The following is a 15,296-nucleotide window of genomic DNA, read 5'->3' on the forward strand; positions in this document are numbered from 1 at the left end:
GTGACACGGGGTACTTCTGCGTTGATGCAATGGGTCTCCACTTTTTCCTTGGCGGATGCGTGGCGGCATCTGCATTCCGACGCTAGAGAATACACTTGTCACTCTGCCACCTTTAAATCCCTTTCACGGTTGGATCTGGCTTTTGCTACTTCTGACGTCCTCCGCTGGGTTACCGAGGCGTGTATACTCCCATGGGGGGGTGTTGGATCATGCCCCACTTAGTTTAACTCTCTCCCTGTCAACCCCACCAGCAGGTAGGCTGTGGCGTCTCTCCAGGTTTTGGGCAACGGATGATCGTTTACAAGAACTAATCACAGACTCTCTATGCAACTATTGGACCATGAATGGGGACACTGAGGTACGATGGGATTCTTTTTAAGGCATGGATCAGGGGTGCGTATATATCTCGCATTGCAACGCTTCAGAGAGAGGGGTCTCGCTCATTAGAGTTTCTGGAGGCTGAGGCGGCTGGGTTGGAGGCAGACTATGTCTCCTTTCCGAATAGGCATCGGGTCTGGCAGAGGACTCTGAGACAGCTTTCCCTTCTTCCCGTAGAGCATACTAAAAAGGCCTTGTTTTACTCTCAGCGTAAAGTCTTCTTCAAACATGGTGGTAAAAATAGCCGACTGTTGGCATGGCTGGCAAAAAGTCCCACAACTCACATTGCTAGTGTACAGGACATTAATGGACACTTGCTAGTTGCCCCAGACCTTATTAATCAGCGTTTTATGCAATTCTTTCAGGAGCTTTGAGACCAGGGTTGCATATTCCACCAATGATTTGACCGCCTCTCTAAATGCCATTAAGCTTCCGGTGTTGGACAGGGCAGATAGGGAGCACCTTGAGGCAGATATCTCTCTGGAAGAGATACAGACAGCTATTCGGAGCTTACAGGCGGGTAAGACCCCAGGCTCGGATGGACTTCCTGCTGAATTTTATTCCAACTTTGCTGGGATTGTATCCCCTAAGCTTACAAACCTTTTTTCTGAGCTGTCATCCCTAGATACTCTCCCTGAATCTATGGAAGAGGCGGTTATTGTTCTAATTCCCAAACCTGGTAAAGATAACCAAGAATGCAAAAATGCGAGCGAATGTGCTAGCTATTCGCTTAGCCACTGTCATTGAAGATCTGATACATATTGATTAAACGGGATTCATGCTGGGTAAGGGAACAGACATTAACTTGAGACGCCTATTCCTAAACCTCTCTATACCAGGATGCTCTATAGGGCACCCAGGGCACTGGTCCGCACCAATGATTGCCTGAAATGTTCTCTCTCCGTAGGGGTACGTGGCAGGGATGCCCTCTGTCTCCCTCCCTGTTTGCCATGGCCCTGGAGCCCCTGGCATTCCTAATTAGGGAATCATCTGAGGTCAGGGGCTTGAGGGTGGGGGGTCTGGAGGAGAAACTATCACTATAAGCGGACGATGCCTTACTATATCTGAATGATATGGGTCCGTCGCTTTCGGCAGCCCTAAAAAATTTTAACATATTTGGTACTTTTTCGGGAATACAGATTAATTGAGCCAAATCTATCCTTTTTCCAATAGATGACAGAGCGGCTCACGCTGCTCCATCCTCTCCACTACAGTGGGTTGGGGAATTTAGATACTTGGGTGTGCAGGTAACCAGACGAATGTTTGATTTTTTTGGACTGTAATCTTTAACCACTCCTAATCTCGCTCAAAACGTGTTGTTCGTCATGGTCCAGGCTCCCGCTGAACCTGAATCAATCTGATCAAAATGATGCTCCTCCCACGTTTCGACTATATCTTCTGCAACTGTTCGGTCTAGGTCCCTATCCCCTTTTTTAAAGAAATAGACAGTTTGCTGATTTCCTTTATTTGGAATGGAGCCTCCCCCCGCATGGCTAAATATACTCTATCTTCCTCCAAGGTTGGGCAGATTGGTCTTACCGAATTTTCAGGTTTATTTTTGGGCGGCAATACAGGTATCCGCCTACTGGTGGTTCCAGAGTTCCAGGGCCAACGCGGCCACTTGCCTAGAAGCGGCTTTTTTGGGATCTTTAATAGATCTCCGTAACTTTAATTTATCAGGGTCCGCGGGCGTATCGGTTTTTGCCAGGGCCTGCGCATACTACATGGAGGAAATGGAGAGCAGCTACACAATGTTTTTCTGCACCAGCCCAGCTGTCTCCTGCTCAACCCCTATGGGGCAACCCTGGACTCCCTCACTTTCACACCATCCCGGATCCCCAGCTATGGGCCGTTATGCTAGATTTCTCATTACTGTCTCGGAAGTTTGGTCTGCCTGGCTGGATGCTGTTCCGGTACTTCCAGCTGCGACACACCGCTAGAGCTCAGTTCCCTAAATCTCCTACTCTCAAAGCAGACCCCATAGAGGAACTTTTGACACATGCAGACCTAAACAAGCCAGTATCAACTCTCTATGGTGCTCTTCTATGTACCGATATACCCAGGATGGGAAAACTGTGGGAGTACTTGGGGATATTCCATCTCTAGATAGAGGATTGCTTAGAACAAGGCCCAAAGCTTGCGATTCCGTCTCGGGATAAGCTGATTCAGGTTAAATTTCTTCATTGGGTATAGTATACACAGGAGAGGCTACAAAGGATCTTTCCTGAGCGCGATCCTGTCTACCCCCGCTGCAGATTACATCAGGGCTCCTATATACAGTACATATGTTCTGAGAATGCCCCTCAATTATGTCATACTGGGAAGCTGTGTTTGCTGAAATTAACCTTAGACTACAACTTGCCTTAACACCTACTCCTTCCCTAGCCCTACTGAGAATCCCTGATGATGAACAGCGTTCCCATCACTCTAAGATGCTCATATCCTCATACCTCCTGTACTATGCCAAAAAGTAAATTCCACTGAAATGGCTACCTCTGCACCAACCTGATGTGGCCGCCTGGGAGGCGATGGTAAATGCAGCCCATATATATATATATATATATATATATATATATTGACCTATTCAAACAGGGGTTGTCATTGGAAGTTTAAGAAGGTCTGGTCACCTTAAACCCTGACTTTAGCATCTCTACAATAATGTGTATGTCTAAGTGTTGGAAGCAACTTGATTTTAATAATACTGATGTCTCTGTAAAATGTTATACTATGTGCCATGTCCTGAAATTCGGTCAGTACTGACTCTAGTGGGTAGTGCGCCAACACCGGATCCTGTCATCTCTCTATGTCTCTGTTTCAGTTGTAGTATTCAATGCAAATGGTAATGCTGTTGCACTGACTCTCCATTTTATAAACAATGGGGCAAAAAAGTATTTAGTCAGCCACTAATTGTTCAAGTTCTTCCACTTAAAAAGATGAGAGAGGCCTGTAATTGTCATCATAGGTATACCTCAACTATGAGAGACAAAATGTGGAAACAAATACAGACAATAACATTGTCTGATTTTTGAAAGAATTTATTTGCAAATTATGGTGGAAAATAAGTATTTGGTCACCTACAAACAAGCAAGATTTCTGGCTCTCATAGACCTGTATCTTCTTCTTTAAGAGGCTCCTCTGTCCTCCACTTATTACCTGTATTAATGGCACCTGTTTGAACTTGTTATCAGTATAAAAGACACCTGTCCACAACCTCAAACAGTCACACTCCAAACTCCACTATGGTAAAGTGCTGTCGAAGGACACCAGAAACAAAATTGTAGACCTGCACCAGGCTGGGAAGACAATCTGTAATGGGCAAGCAGCTTGGTGTGAAGAAATCAACTGTGGGAGCAATTATTAGAAAATGGAAGACATACAAGACCACTGATAATCTCCCTCGATCTGGGGCTCCACGCAAGATCTCACCCCGTGGGGACAAAATGATCACAAGAACGGTGAGCAAAAATCCCAGAACCACACGGGGGGGGGGGGGACCTAGTGAATGACCTGCAGAGAGCTGGAACCAACGTAACAAAGGCTACTATCAGTAACGCACTACGCCGCCAGGGACTCAGATCCTGCAGTGCCAGACGTGTCCCTCTGCTTAAGCCAGTACATGTCTGGGCCCGTCTGAGGTTTGCTAGAGAGCATTTGGATGATCCAGAAGAGGATTGGGAGAATGTCATGTGGTCAGATGAAACCAAAGTAGAACTGTTTGGTAGAAACGCAACTCGTCGTATTTGGAGGAATGAGAATGCTGAGTTGCAACCAAAGAACACCATACCTACTGTGAGGCATGGGGGTGGCAACATCATGCTTTGGGCTGTTTCTTTGCAAAGCGAACAGGACGACTGATCCATGTACATGAAAGAATGAATGGGGCCATGTATCATGAGATTTTGAGTGCAAACCTCCTCCCATCAACAAGGGCATTAAAGATGAAACGTGGCTGGGTCTTTCAGCATGACAATGATCCCAAACACACCGCCCGGGCAACGAAGAAGTGGCTTTGTAAGAAGCATTTCAAGGTCCTGGAGTGGCCTATCCAGTCTCCAGATCCCAACCCCATAGAAAACCTTTGGAGGGAGTTGAAAGTCTGTGTTGCCCAGCGACAGCCCCAAAACATCACTGCTCTAGAGGAGATCTGCATGGAGGAATGGGCCAACATACCAGCAACAGTGTGTGACAACCTTGTGAAGACTTACAGAAAATGTTTTACCTGTCATTGCTAACAAAGGATATATAACAAAGTATTGAGATGAACTTTTGATATTGACCAAATACTTATTTTCCACCATAATTTGCAAATAAATTCTTTCAAAAATCAGACAATGTGATTGTCTGGGTTTGTTTCCACATTTTGTCTCATATATTTGAGGTATACCTATGATGACAATTACAGGCCTCTCTCATCTTTTTAAGTGGGAGAACTCGCACAATTGGTGGCTGACTGACTGACTAAACACTTTTTTGCCTCACTGTAAATTGCAATCTTTTAATAAAGCACCACTGTTTGTTAAAAAAAAAAAAAAAAGATGATCCATAGAATATCCGATTTTGTCTTTTGGGGGATTAGGAAGGAATTTTTTTTTTTCCAACAAGACTATGTAACTATATGGATCCCCTCCGCACTTAAGAGCTTGAGAAAGGGCAGGGAAGCCAAAAACGGTTGTTCTACATTGTGAAATACAAGAATAAATAAAGCACAAAGTATCTGTGCTTTACCCCTGTGTGTGTGTGTGGTTATAATGCACAGATGCATTATACACAATCAGCTTCTAGCCTTAACTTGTTCAGTTAAGCTTTGAAAATGAAAGCTAGAAGCTGCCTGGCTGCCATGCACAGCTGCTTCAGTATCTGTCCAAGTTTTTTTTAAATCCCCTCCCCAGTATATATTGATTTATATGCAGGGCTAGAGTTTCATTGAACTGTACAATTTACCAAACAAGAGACAAGGGAAATGACTGAATTTTGCTTGCTCTAGAGTACCTTACAAATCCTCCCAATAAACCAGGGATCCTCAAACTATGGCCCTCCAGCTGTTGCAGAACTACACATCCCATGAGGCATTGTAAAACTCTGACATTCACAGACATGACTAGGCATGATGGGAATTGTAGTTCCTGAACACCTGGAGGGCCGCAGTTTAAAGAACCCTGCAATAAACCCTACAACCCTCCCTCCCACTAGTTCATTATCTGGGTTTACCTATGGAAGTTTCAGATGCAGGTTAAAAAAAGTAACCACAGTTTGTACATTTTGTGGCTTTGTGCCACTGCCACCCAAGACACCAGCACACAAGTGCCCTATGGTAAATACAGCTCTGTATCCACTCCCAAATGCAGTGCAATATTGTCCAAGTGACCATAATATACATGTTACTTTATCTGTTGTTGATGAAACCAAATGTACAAACTCAGGCTAATCAGAATTTCTCAAGTCATAAGGTTCACTTATATCTTCCTCCATATTATAAACATAGTAGCAGAGGTCAGTATCCACCGTTTAAGAAAATCAGGACTTATTTGCTTGTGAAACTGACACAGACTACAGCTGTGGCCAAAAGTTTTGAGCATTAAGGCAGCCTTTTTCAACCAGTGTGCTTTGATCCTTTTTCAGGGGTTCCTTGGCAAAATGCCTAAAAATTGATCAAAAATTGTATACAAGCCAGTAGGTGGATGAAGCTTGCCTTTTAGTTACACAAAGCCATAGGTTGTCATTATGCACATTACGACTTTCTAGAAACTGGCAACCCACCAACCAACGATGTCATCAGTTGATAAGTAGGATGTCTGTCTCCTCCACAGCATCCTTGTTTGACCCTCCTCTGCCTCTCTCCCTCAGCACTGGGGTCACATTAGCTGACTGATGGAGAGAAATTGAGGGAGAAATGAAACCTTGGAATACTAGTCAATACCAGTGTGCAAAAGTGTATTTGCTTTGGAAGAAAAATATCACCTCTAACGTTGGATGTCCTACGTATGGATGTTGCTGCATTATGTAAAACTATTTGAGTAGTTTTTTATATTTAAGAGTGGGGTGCCTCAAGACTGTCCATCATGTTAAAGGGTGCCTTGACTGAAAAAAGGATGTGAAACACTGCATTAAGTTTTTGCAAAGAGTCAATATTTGCAGTGTTGACCCTTCTCTTTCAAGACCTCTGCAATTGGTCCTGGCATGCTGTCAATCAACTTCTGGACCACATCCTGATTGATGGCAGCCCATTCTTGCATAATCAATGCCTAGAGTTTGTCAGAATTTGTGTTTTTTTTTTTTTTTTCTTTTTCATCCGCCTCTTGAGGATTGACCACAAGTTCTCAATGGAATTAAGGTCTGGGGAGTTTCCTGGCCATGGACCCAAAGTTTCAATGTTTTGTTCCCCAAGCCACTTAGTTATCACGTTTGCCTTATGTCAAGGTGCTCCGTCATGCTGGAAAAGGCATTGTTCATCACCAAACTGTTCTTGGGTGGTTGAGAGAAGTTGCTGTCAGAGGATGTTTTTGTACTATTCTTTATTCATGGCTGTGTTCTTAGGAAAAATTGTGAGTGAGCCCACTCCCTTGGCTGAGCAGCAACCCCACACATGAAGGTCTCAGAATGCTTTACCGTTGACATGACACAGGACTGATGGTAGTGCTCACCTTTTTCTTCTCTGGACAAGGTTTTTTATGGATGCTTCAAACAATCTGTAAGGGGATTCATCAGAGAAAATAACTTTACCCCAGTCATTAGCAGTCCAATCCCTGTACCTTTTGCAGAATGTCTGTCCCTGATGTTTTTCCTGGAGGGAAGTGGCTTCTTTGCTGCCCTTCTTGACACCAAGCCATCCTCCAAAAGTCTTCACCTCACTGTACATGCAGATGCACTCACACCTGCCTGCTGCCATTCCTGAGCAAGCTCTGCACTGGTGGTGTCCAGATCCCACAGCTGAATCAATGGTAGGATACGGTCCTGGCGCTTGCTGGACTTTCTTGGGAGCCCTGAAGCCTTCTTCACAACAACTGAGCCTCTCTCCTCCCCTTTTGTGTAAAGCAATGATGTCTGCACGTGTTTCCTTGCAGGTAACCATGGTTAACAGAGGAAGAACAATCATTTCAAGCACCACCCTCCTTTTAAAGCTTCCAGTCTGTTATTCTAACTGAATCTGCATTACAGAGAGATTTCCAGCCTTGTCCTCGTCAACACTGACACCTGTGTTAACAAGAGAATCACTGACCTGATGTCAGCTGGTTCTTTTGTGGCAGGGCTGAAATGCAGTGGAAATTTTGTTTTTTGTTTTTTTTTTTTTTTATTTATTTGGTTTCAAGTACATTTTCATGGCAAAGGGGGACTTTGCAATTAATTGCAGTTCATCGAATCACTCTTCATAACATTCAGGAGTATATGCAAATTGTCACCATAAAAACTGAAGCCGCAGACTTTGTGAAAAATTTATATTTGTGTCATTCTCAAAACTTTTGGCCAGGGCTGTAGTTTAGCTTTAAAAACCCAGTAATTTTCCTGGATGGATAAGCAGCCATGTATTGCTCTTACTTGATATCCCGAACACAGCAGCTAGCTGTGGTTTCTACAGTAGATTCTTCTAAGTATCCTAACAGAGTTTACACAACCATTATAGAAATGCATGCAAAGTGGGACAGAATTGTAGTTTAGTTTTAATAACTGTAACACCCACTATTAATAAAGGCAAAATGTTGTTAAAAAAAAAAAAAATATCATACTTCCCTGCTCTGTGCAGTGGTTTTGCACAGAGCCGCTCCGATTCTCCTCTTCTCGGGTCCACCGCTGGCACTCCTGGCCCCTCCCTCCTGCCAAGTGCCCCCAGAGCAAGCAGCTTGCTCTGGGGGCATCCAAACAGGCTTGCTTCAAGGCAGAGGCTCCGTGTGTCCATTCACACACACACAGCCATGGCTTGGCCCCGCCCCACCCTCTCCGCATTGGCTCACTGCGATTGACTTCTGCTCTCTGTCAATGAGGAGGGAGAGTCCCTGGAGAGCCAAGGCTTTCATGCACATCGCTGGATTGAGATGGTGCTCAGCTAAGTATAGGGGGGGGGTGAGTTTAGAATGAATGAAGGTAAACAACCTTCAGCCTTTAGTCCCAAATTGTTGTCCTGTAAAGTTCATGTACACACCCACTATTGTTTGCCCATTTCTGGCAATTTAAGAGTGTGCCAAAGCAAAAAATGGACTAGAAAGCAATGTCTAACCAACTGCCACTTTGAGTAGACCTTCAGTCTGCTGCTAATTGAGCCTATATTTGTGACAGTTGTAAAATGGAAATGTGGTTGAGATGGAGAAGATGATGGGGTGCAATCTGAATCCTATACAGAAATTAGGGTGTGTTTCTAACTACAGTAAATGAAAGATGTAGTTTTTTTTCCCCCAGACATGTAAAGAGAAGTTTGCTGCATTTTAGGGACATATGTATTGTGTTAGATCAGCATTGCGCTCTCTCAGCCTACCACAAATCTCCAAATTCATTTTTTTTTTTTTTTTTTTTTTGCTGTGATCCAACTGTCTGTTAGAGGGTGGCTACGTGCCTTCTCCATTGTCCCACTGTATGTAGGAGCATAGCCATTTTCACTTGCTTGTGATATGGACTATGAACTATGGATTTTTTACTGCGTATTAGTGGCAGCCCGTAATTCCCCCCCCCAACCTCCACCCCCCTGTCTGGCCCCCTACTCTACATGCAGCGCACCGGACACATGGATTTCAATCATCCTTTCTTTTTTTTTTTTTTTTTTTTTTGAAGCACTTCATTACAGCCATGGGCTCTAATAAGCTTAAAAAAAGGGGGTGGGCTCGGGGCGCAGAGCCCACCCAAGTTGTGTGACAATAGTGAATAAATATTCGCTATTGTCACACTGATTCTCCTTCCGGCCAATCAGGAAGCGGGTCTGTGGCCTAACTCCTAACTCCTTTCCACCACTGCTGTGTATAGAGCAGCGCACATGACTGCAATTAACATGCAGTGTTCATTTCAAGCATATACAAGTGATGGGGTAAAGGAGAGGATTGAGTGCCCATGGAGGACTTGCATACAGGCAGAAAACCACAGTAGGAAACCATTTCATGAAAAATAGATTCCAGGGCCATTAAGTAATGGATGTGTATGGATTTTCTTGGAGAATAAGGATACTGTTTAGTGTAATTTTGAGCTTACTTTGTGTGATATTTTCACATTTCTGTTCTTGAATAGTCTTGTCATTGTAATAATGTAATATATTGCAGCTTACCAGTTCTTATATGTGTTGGCTGCAAAGGTTTTCTTTTTTTTTTCATGGTGTCTTCCTTTATTTTCGTCTGGTGATCCTGCCAGTAATACATGTGCTGTACTTTGATCACCCTAGGACAAAAAGTGTTTAAGGACTTCAGAAAATCTCCACCTCTCCACCTCTCCTCATCTCTATAACATAGGGGAGGTGTTTTGTAGTCCACAGAGAGAGAGAGAGAGAGAGCTGTGAAGGGGTGGGGGGGGGGGGTCAGCCTGTCAGTGCTCAGACCATACGCCGCACACTGCATCCAATTGGTCTGCATGGCTGTCGTCCCAGAAGGAAGCCTCTTCTAAATATATGCACAAGAAAGCCCACAAACAGTTTGCTGAAGACAAGCAGACTAAGGTAATGGATTACTGGAACCATGTCCTGTGGTCTGATGAGACTATGATAAACTTATTTGGTTCAGATGGTGTCAAGCGTGTGTGGCAGCAACCAGGTGAGGAGTACAAAGACAAGTGTGTCTTGCCTACAGTCAAGCATGGTGGTGGGAGTGTCATGGTCTGGGGCTGCATGAGTGCTGCCGGCACTGGGGAGCTACAGTTCATTGAGGGAACCATTAATGCCAACATGTACTGTGACATACTGAAGCAGAGCATGATCCCCTCCCTTCGGAGACTGGGCCACAGGGCAGTATTCCAACATAACAACCCCAAACACACCACCAAGATGACCACTGCCTTGCTAAAGAAGCTGGGGGTAAAGGTGGTGGACTGGCCAAGCATGTCTCCAGTCCTAAACACTATTGAGCATCAGTGGGACATCCTCAAATGGAAGGTGGAGGAGCGTAAGGTCTCTAACATCCACCAGCTCCGTGATGTTGTTATGGAGGAGTGGAAGAGGACTCCAGTGGCAACCTGTGAAGTTCTGGTGAATTCCATGCCCAAGAGGGTTAAGGTAGTGCTGGAAAATAATGGTGGCCACACAAAATATTGACACTTTGGGCCCAATTTGGACATTTTCACTTAGGGGTGTACTCACTTTTCTTGCCAGCGGTTTAGACATTAATGGCTGTGTGTTGAGTTATTTTGAGGGGACAGCAAATTTACACTGTTATACAAGCTGTACACTCACTACTTTACATTGTAGCAAAGTTTCATTTCTTCAGTGTTGTCATGAAAAGACATAATAAAATATTTACAAAAATGTGAGGTGTGTGTACGTGTGTACGTGTGTGTACACACACATATATTATAATATATTTTATTTTTATTTTATTTTTTTACGCCTTGATAGTATATAATAAACTACTTTTCAATGGTGTATTTACAGAAAGAAAGGAAGTAAAAAAAGAGAAGTTCATTGTTATGATTTGCATACACTTTAAATGAAGGTATGTGTAGATTAGCTACTAGATGCAATTGTCGATTGGCTACAGTCACCCTACCTAACTGCCTTTTACATCTATTTAGCCATACAGTCTTACAGGGGAGAATATTTGTTTTCAGTGAGTCTGATTACTTATATATTTGCACTGGGAAAGGACCAATAAGTAAAGCCAATGTGTAGCACTGCTAGGCAGCTAGCAGAGCCTCAGTATGTAATGAGCAAATATGGCTGCTCTGATATACATGTATAACTGCAGACTACACACAAATAAGGTTCTTAGCACACAGTGATAATATCTGTCTCATCAAGCTAGTTTCTTTTTTATCTAAAAAAAAAATCATTAAAAAGTCAATACATTCACACTTGTGCAATGAAAACATGGGGTGCAACCTGTCATGCGACTTTTGGGTCTAAACTCACATGACAGGTTGAACCCCATTTTTTCCTGTTCATTACTGTGTGACTTCAAAGTAGCTCCTGCACTACTTTGGTCCGACTTTCGTATGACTTGAGGTCCATAGATCTCAATGTAAATCCTCAAAAGTTGCATGAAAGTCACACCTGCATCATATTTGATGCTTTCATTTGGGTTCTTTATTTTTTAACGAATTTCAAATTTTCAGAACGATTGGAATTCAAATCGCTCAAAAATGAATAGACTGATTTGAATTCCGTGTGAAGAATAGCTGGTTGTTAAGGAGCGGGCTGGGAATCCGGCCACCACCTCTTTAACAACCGATGACTTATCAGCTGTCAGCGGGTTTCCCCACTGACAGCTGAATGTAAAAGAAGAATGCCAGCAATGAAGAAAAATTTAAAAAAATAGCTTGGAGTCCCATCCCCATCCCCCCCGCCCCCTTGTGAAGTCACTGACCTAGCATACCCTTTGTTGATGATGTCACAAGGGGTGCGGTGCCACTCGGTGACATCACTGGGTGGCCCTGCCCCTTAGGTATTTAAGAGCTGTCACACGGCAGAGCAGGCAGACGGTGAGAGCCTTCATTGGGGCCGGAGGGTTTTTTTCCTTTCTTCTTTTTCAGGTTGGTGGTGTGGTGGGCGACGTGATTGACGATGGATCTACAACAGGGAACATTTTTATTTTTTAATAAATGACTTGACAAAAACTGGTGTACTTTTTTGATGAATGGGTAGGGGTACCCCCTACTAATTCACATGGAGGGGTGGGATCTGGGCCCCTCACCTGCAGACCCCCACATCCACCGGCCAGGGTTGCGGGGAAGATGCCCTTGTCCTCATCAATATGGGGACAATGTGCTTTTGGGGTGTAGCAAACCCCCCTTTTTTGATCTGCCGGGCTGCATGCTAGGATAAGGGACTGGTATGGATTTTTTTTGTTACATTTTGTTGTGCCTCGTATGCATGGGGGGGGGGGGGACCCCCTACACCCTTTTTTATTTATTTTTTTATTGCGGGCATTCTTTTCTTTTAAATCCAGCTGTCAGTGGGGAAACATTTGACCGGTGATGAGTCATCGGTTGTTAAGGACACGGCAGCCGGCCTCCCGGCCTTCTCCTTAACAACCAGCTGGTCTTCAAACTGAATTTGAATTGGTCGATTAATTTTCGACCAATTCAAAATCCAATCGTTCTGAAAATTTGGAATTTGTTAGAAAAAAAAACAATGAAACCTAGATGAATTTTTCCGTTCTGCACAAGTTGCACTCATCCAAAGTCCCAGCATGTCGCACGGTAAAGTTATAATGGATATTGCATGATTTTTAGGTTGCACAAGTGAGAATGGGGCCTTAATAAATAAGACATTATCTCTCTCATACAAGTTGTTTTTTCCACAGCTCTTCACATGGCGGCTTCTGGCCAGCATGCAGAATGTGTTCACTTTCTCCTGAAATCTGGGCTGAAGGACACAGCAGACTCCCATGGGATATTTGCAGAGCAACTTGCGAAGAAACCTCAAGTCAAGAATATCTTTACATATTTTAAAGACACATTGCAAAAATGAATTTATTAAGGATAAAGCTGGAAATGTACTGTTTGACTGTCTCTGCTAGAGTGTTTCTAATTACTAACAATAGGTGAGAAATCATTACCATGCAGTTGTATTCCTAAAGTGATTCAGCACACCTCCGCTTCCCAGCCACTGCAAGTATTCGACTGCCAGATGAGCTGAATACGTGCTCCCAACCCCCCGCCAGCCACTATGCTCCTTTCCACTTGTATATGCCGACGTATGAAAGAGTGGGAGGAACCACGGCAACCAGAGGGGGAGCAATTATTTTACACAACTGGAAATGTAGACTATTTGCAATGGCTGGGTAGCAGAGAGAATGCCGTTTTAAAACATGGGCCACTGGAGAGGTAAGTATATAATCACTTCTTTACAGGGTATCCTCTTGGCTAAGAGTGGCCTTGTGGAGAGAGGATCACTTAAAGTGGAACTAAACCATCCTCTCCTTTACAGCAAAGGAAGCTGCCATCTTAGTGTTCACTCACACTGGGCTATAAGCAAGTGTTCCCGGGTACATTTACATAATCTCATCTGCTAACCAGACACCAGTGATCCCTGCTTCTGTGTTCCGTCATCTATGAAGAGTTCTGCTCCAAGGCATACTGTAGTTTGCACTCGCACTAAAGTGAATCCTACCAGACCACCAGTGAACGCTAGCTGGGACCACCTCTTCAAAGTGGTCCTGGGCATGGTTCACTCGCACTACACAAATGAATTGGACCAGGGGGGTGAACTCTTCCTAGGCTGGGTTAAAACGGCCAGTGTGAATGCACCCTTGGCCTCTGTTTGATCTGCAGTTACCATGGTGCTGCCTATGTGATCATTTAAAGCAGAACAAATACAAATAAGACAAATATTCACCTAATCTCCAACAGTCTGCAAGATCCCTCACCGGTACAGGCATTCTCGGTGGGTTCTTCTGTTCTTCGGGTATTTTGATTGGCCTGTGTGGGATGACACCACTCCCATGTGTGCACAGGAGTGCAGTCATCCTGGCACATCGCTAGTGTATACTGAGCTGCGCAGGCTCAGTAAACATTCTGAAGGGGATTGTGATCAAGAAGGTAAGTGTATTTTATTGCAGGAAAAGCATTGCGTGTCTCCACTGCAATAAAAAGTGTGCCTGTTTGCAATTTTTCAATTTTTTCCTTCATTTCCACTTTAAAATGATGGGTTTGGTTCCACTTTAAAAAAAATGTGTACCTCCTGGAAAAGTCCTAGTAAGTCAAAGTGGGAGATATACAGTCTGATTGGAGCAAGGTAACTCGGGTGCCTTACACACTGCAAATCGTAATGTATCAGGTAGAAGCCTGATGTTTTTTCTTTGTTTTTAGGACCCTTGTACTCTCTGAATCACTGACCCAGATCAAGTATGCAGTGAAGTCAGATTAAAGTCAGAATTCCTGTTCTGCATTGTTTATTTTTAAGTTCCATAATGAAGAAAGTCTTGAAGCCAGAGGGTCAGCATGACCGCTATAAAACAACAATTTTAGAAGGAGATCAGTAATAGCAGCTTTCCTATTTCACTCCTTTTCTTTTTTTTTTTTTTTTATAGTATTTGATAGCAGCTTTTTATTGGTTACAAAACCTAAGCACAAATACAAAATTAAGGAAAACATTTTGATGCCTCTTTTGATCCTATTTCACTCCTAACCATTCCTTTTAAATAATAGTCTGTGGTAAGCAATTACCTTTGCTTAAAGTGGAACTTAACCCTCCTATCCTTTTACAGCCAAGGACAGTACCATTGTAGCCACTATTTACATCTGCAAATGCAATGCACATGTAATTAGTTAAGACACCATCCATTTGATGGCTTGAGCGTTTGGTTGCGATCTGACATAAGCACACTACCAACTGTGACAGTTATCGCCAGAAGCACAGCTTGAATGTAGCATACCTGGAAACCGTGGGATTATTTTGGCCACAGGGAGATGTAAACGGCCATCATCTGTTTACATTCTTTCTGTTTATGTCCGTTTTTGGGCAAGAAACATTTTTTGTTTATACATTTGTCACTTCTGATTGGTAAGCTGTAAACTGAACTGAAGATGGATGTGAAAATGCATGTGTTTAGGCGCCCATGTACAAAAATGGCGATTGGGTAATTTATTGCATTTGTGTGCACTAAGATTAACTTTAGTGTATTTTTTTTACTGAAAAATTACTATTTTATTTTCTAGGATGTCTGCTTTCAGAAAATATATAATGTTTGAGAGTTTTAAGTAATCTCCAGGCCTAATTTTTAATTTTTTTTAACCGCTTTCCGAGCGCTGCACGACGATATACGTCGGCAGAATGGCATGGGTGGGCAAAAAGGCAC

The 15,296-nt window shown here is 43.4% G+C and overlaps 1 protein-coding gene across 2 annotated transcripts in view; it reads left to right on the forward strand.

The window, feature by feature from the left end:
- The window catches only part of ANKRD16 (ankyrin repeat domain 16), a 59,423-nt gene extending 46,423 nt beyond the window's left edge, over positions 1-13,000 (forward strand). For both annotated transcript variants that reach the window (XM_073619392.1, XM_073619393.1), the window contains one exon: positions 12,801-13,000. In XM_073619392.1, coding sequence (XP_073475493.1) covers positions 12,801-12,967 — 167 coding nt within the window. In that variant the 3' untranslated portion in view covers positions 12,968-13,000. The remainder of the gene's footprint in view (positions 1-12,800) is intronic.
- The last annotated feature ends 2,296 nt before the right edge of the window (positions 13,001-15,296 follow it).

This window comes from Aquarana catesbeiana, linkage group LG03 (genome assembly GCF_042186555.1).
Source record: "Aquarana catesbeiana isolate 2022-GZ linkage group LG03, ASM4218655v1, whole genome shotgun sequence".
Classification (NCBI taxonomy): domain Eukaryota; kingdom Metazoa; phylum Chordata; class Amphibia; order Anura; family Ranidae; genus Aquarana; species Aquarana catesbeiana.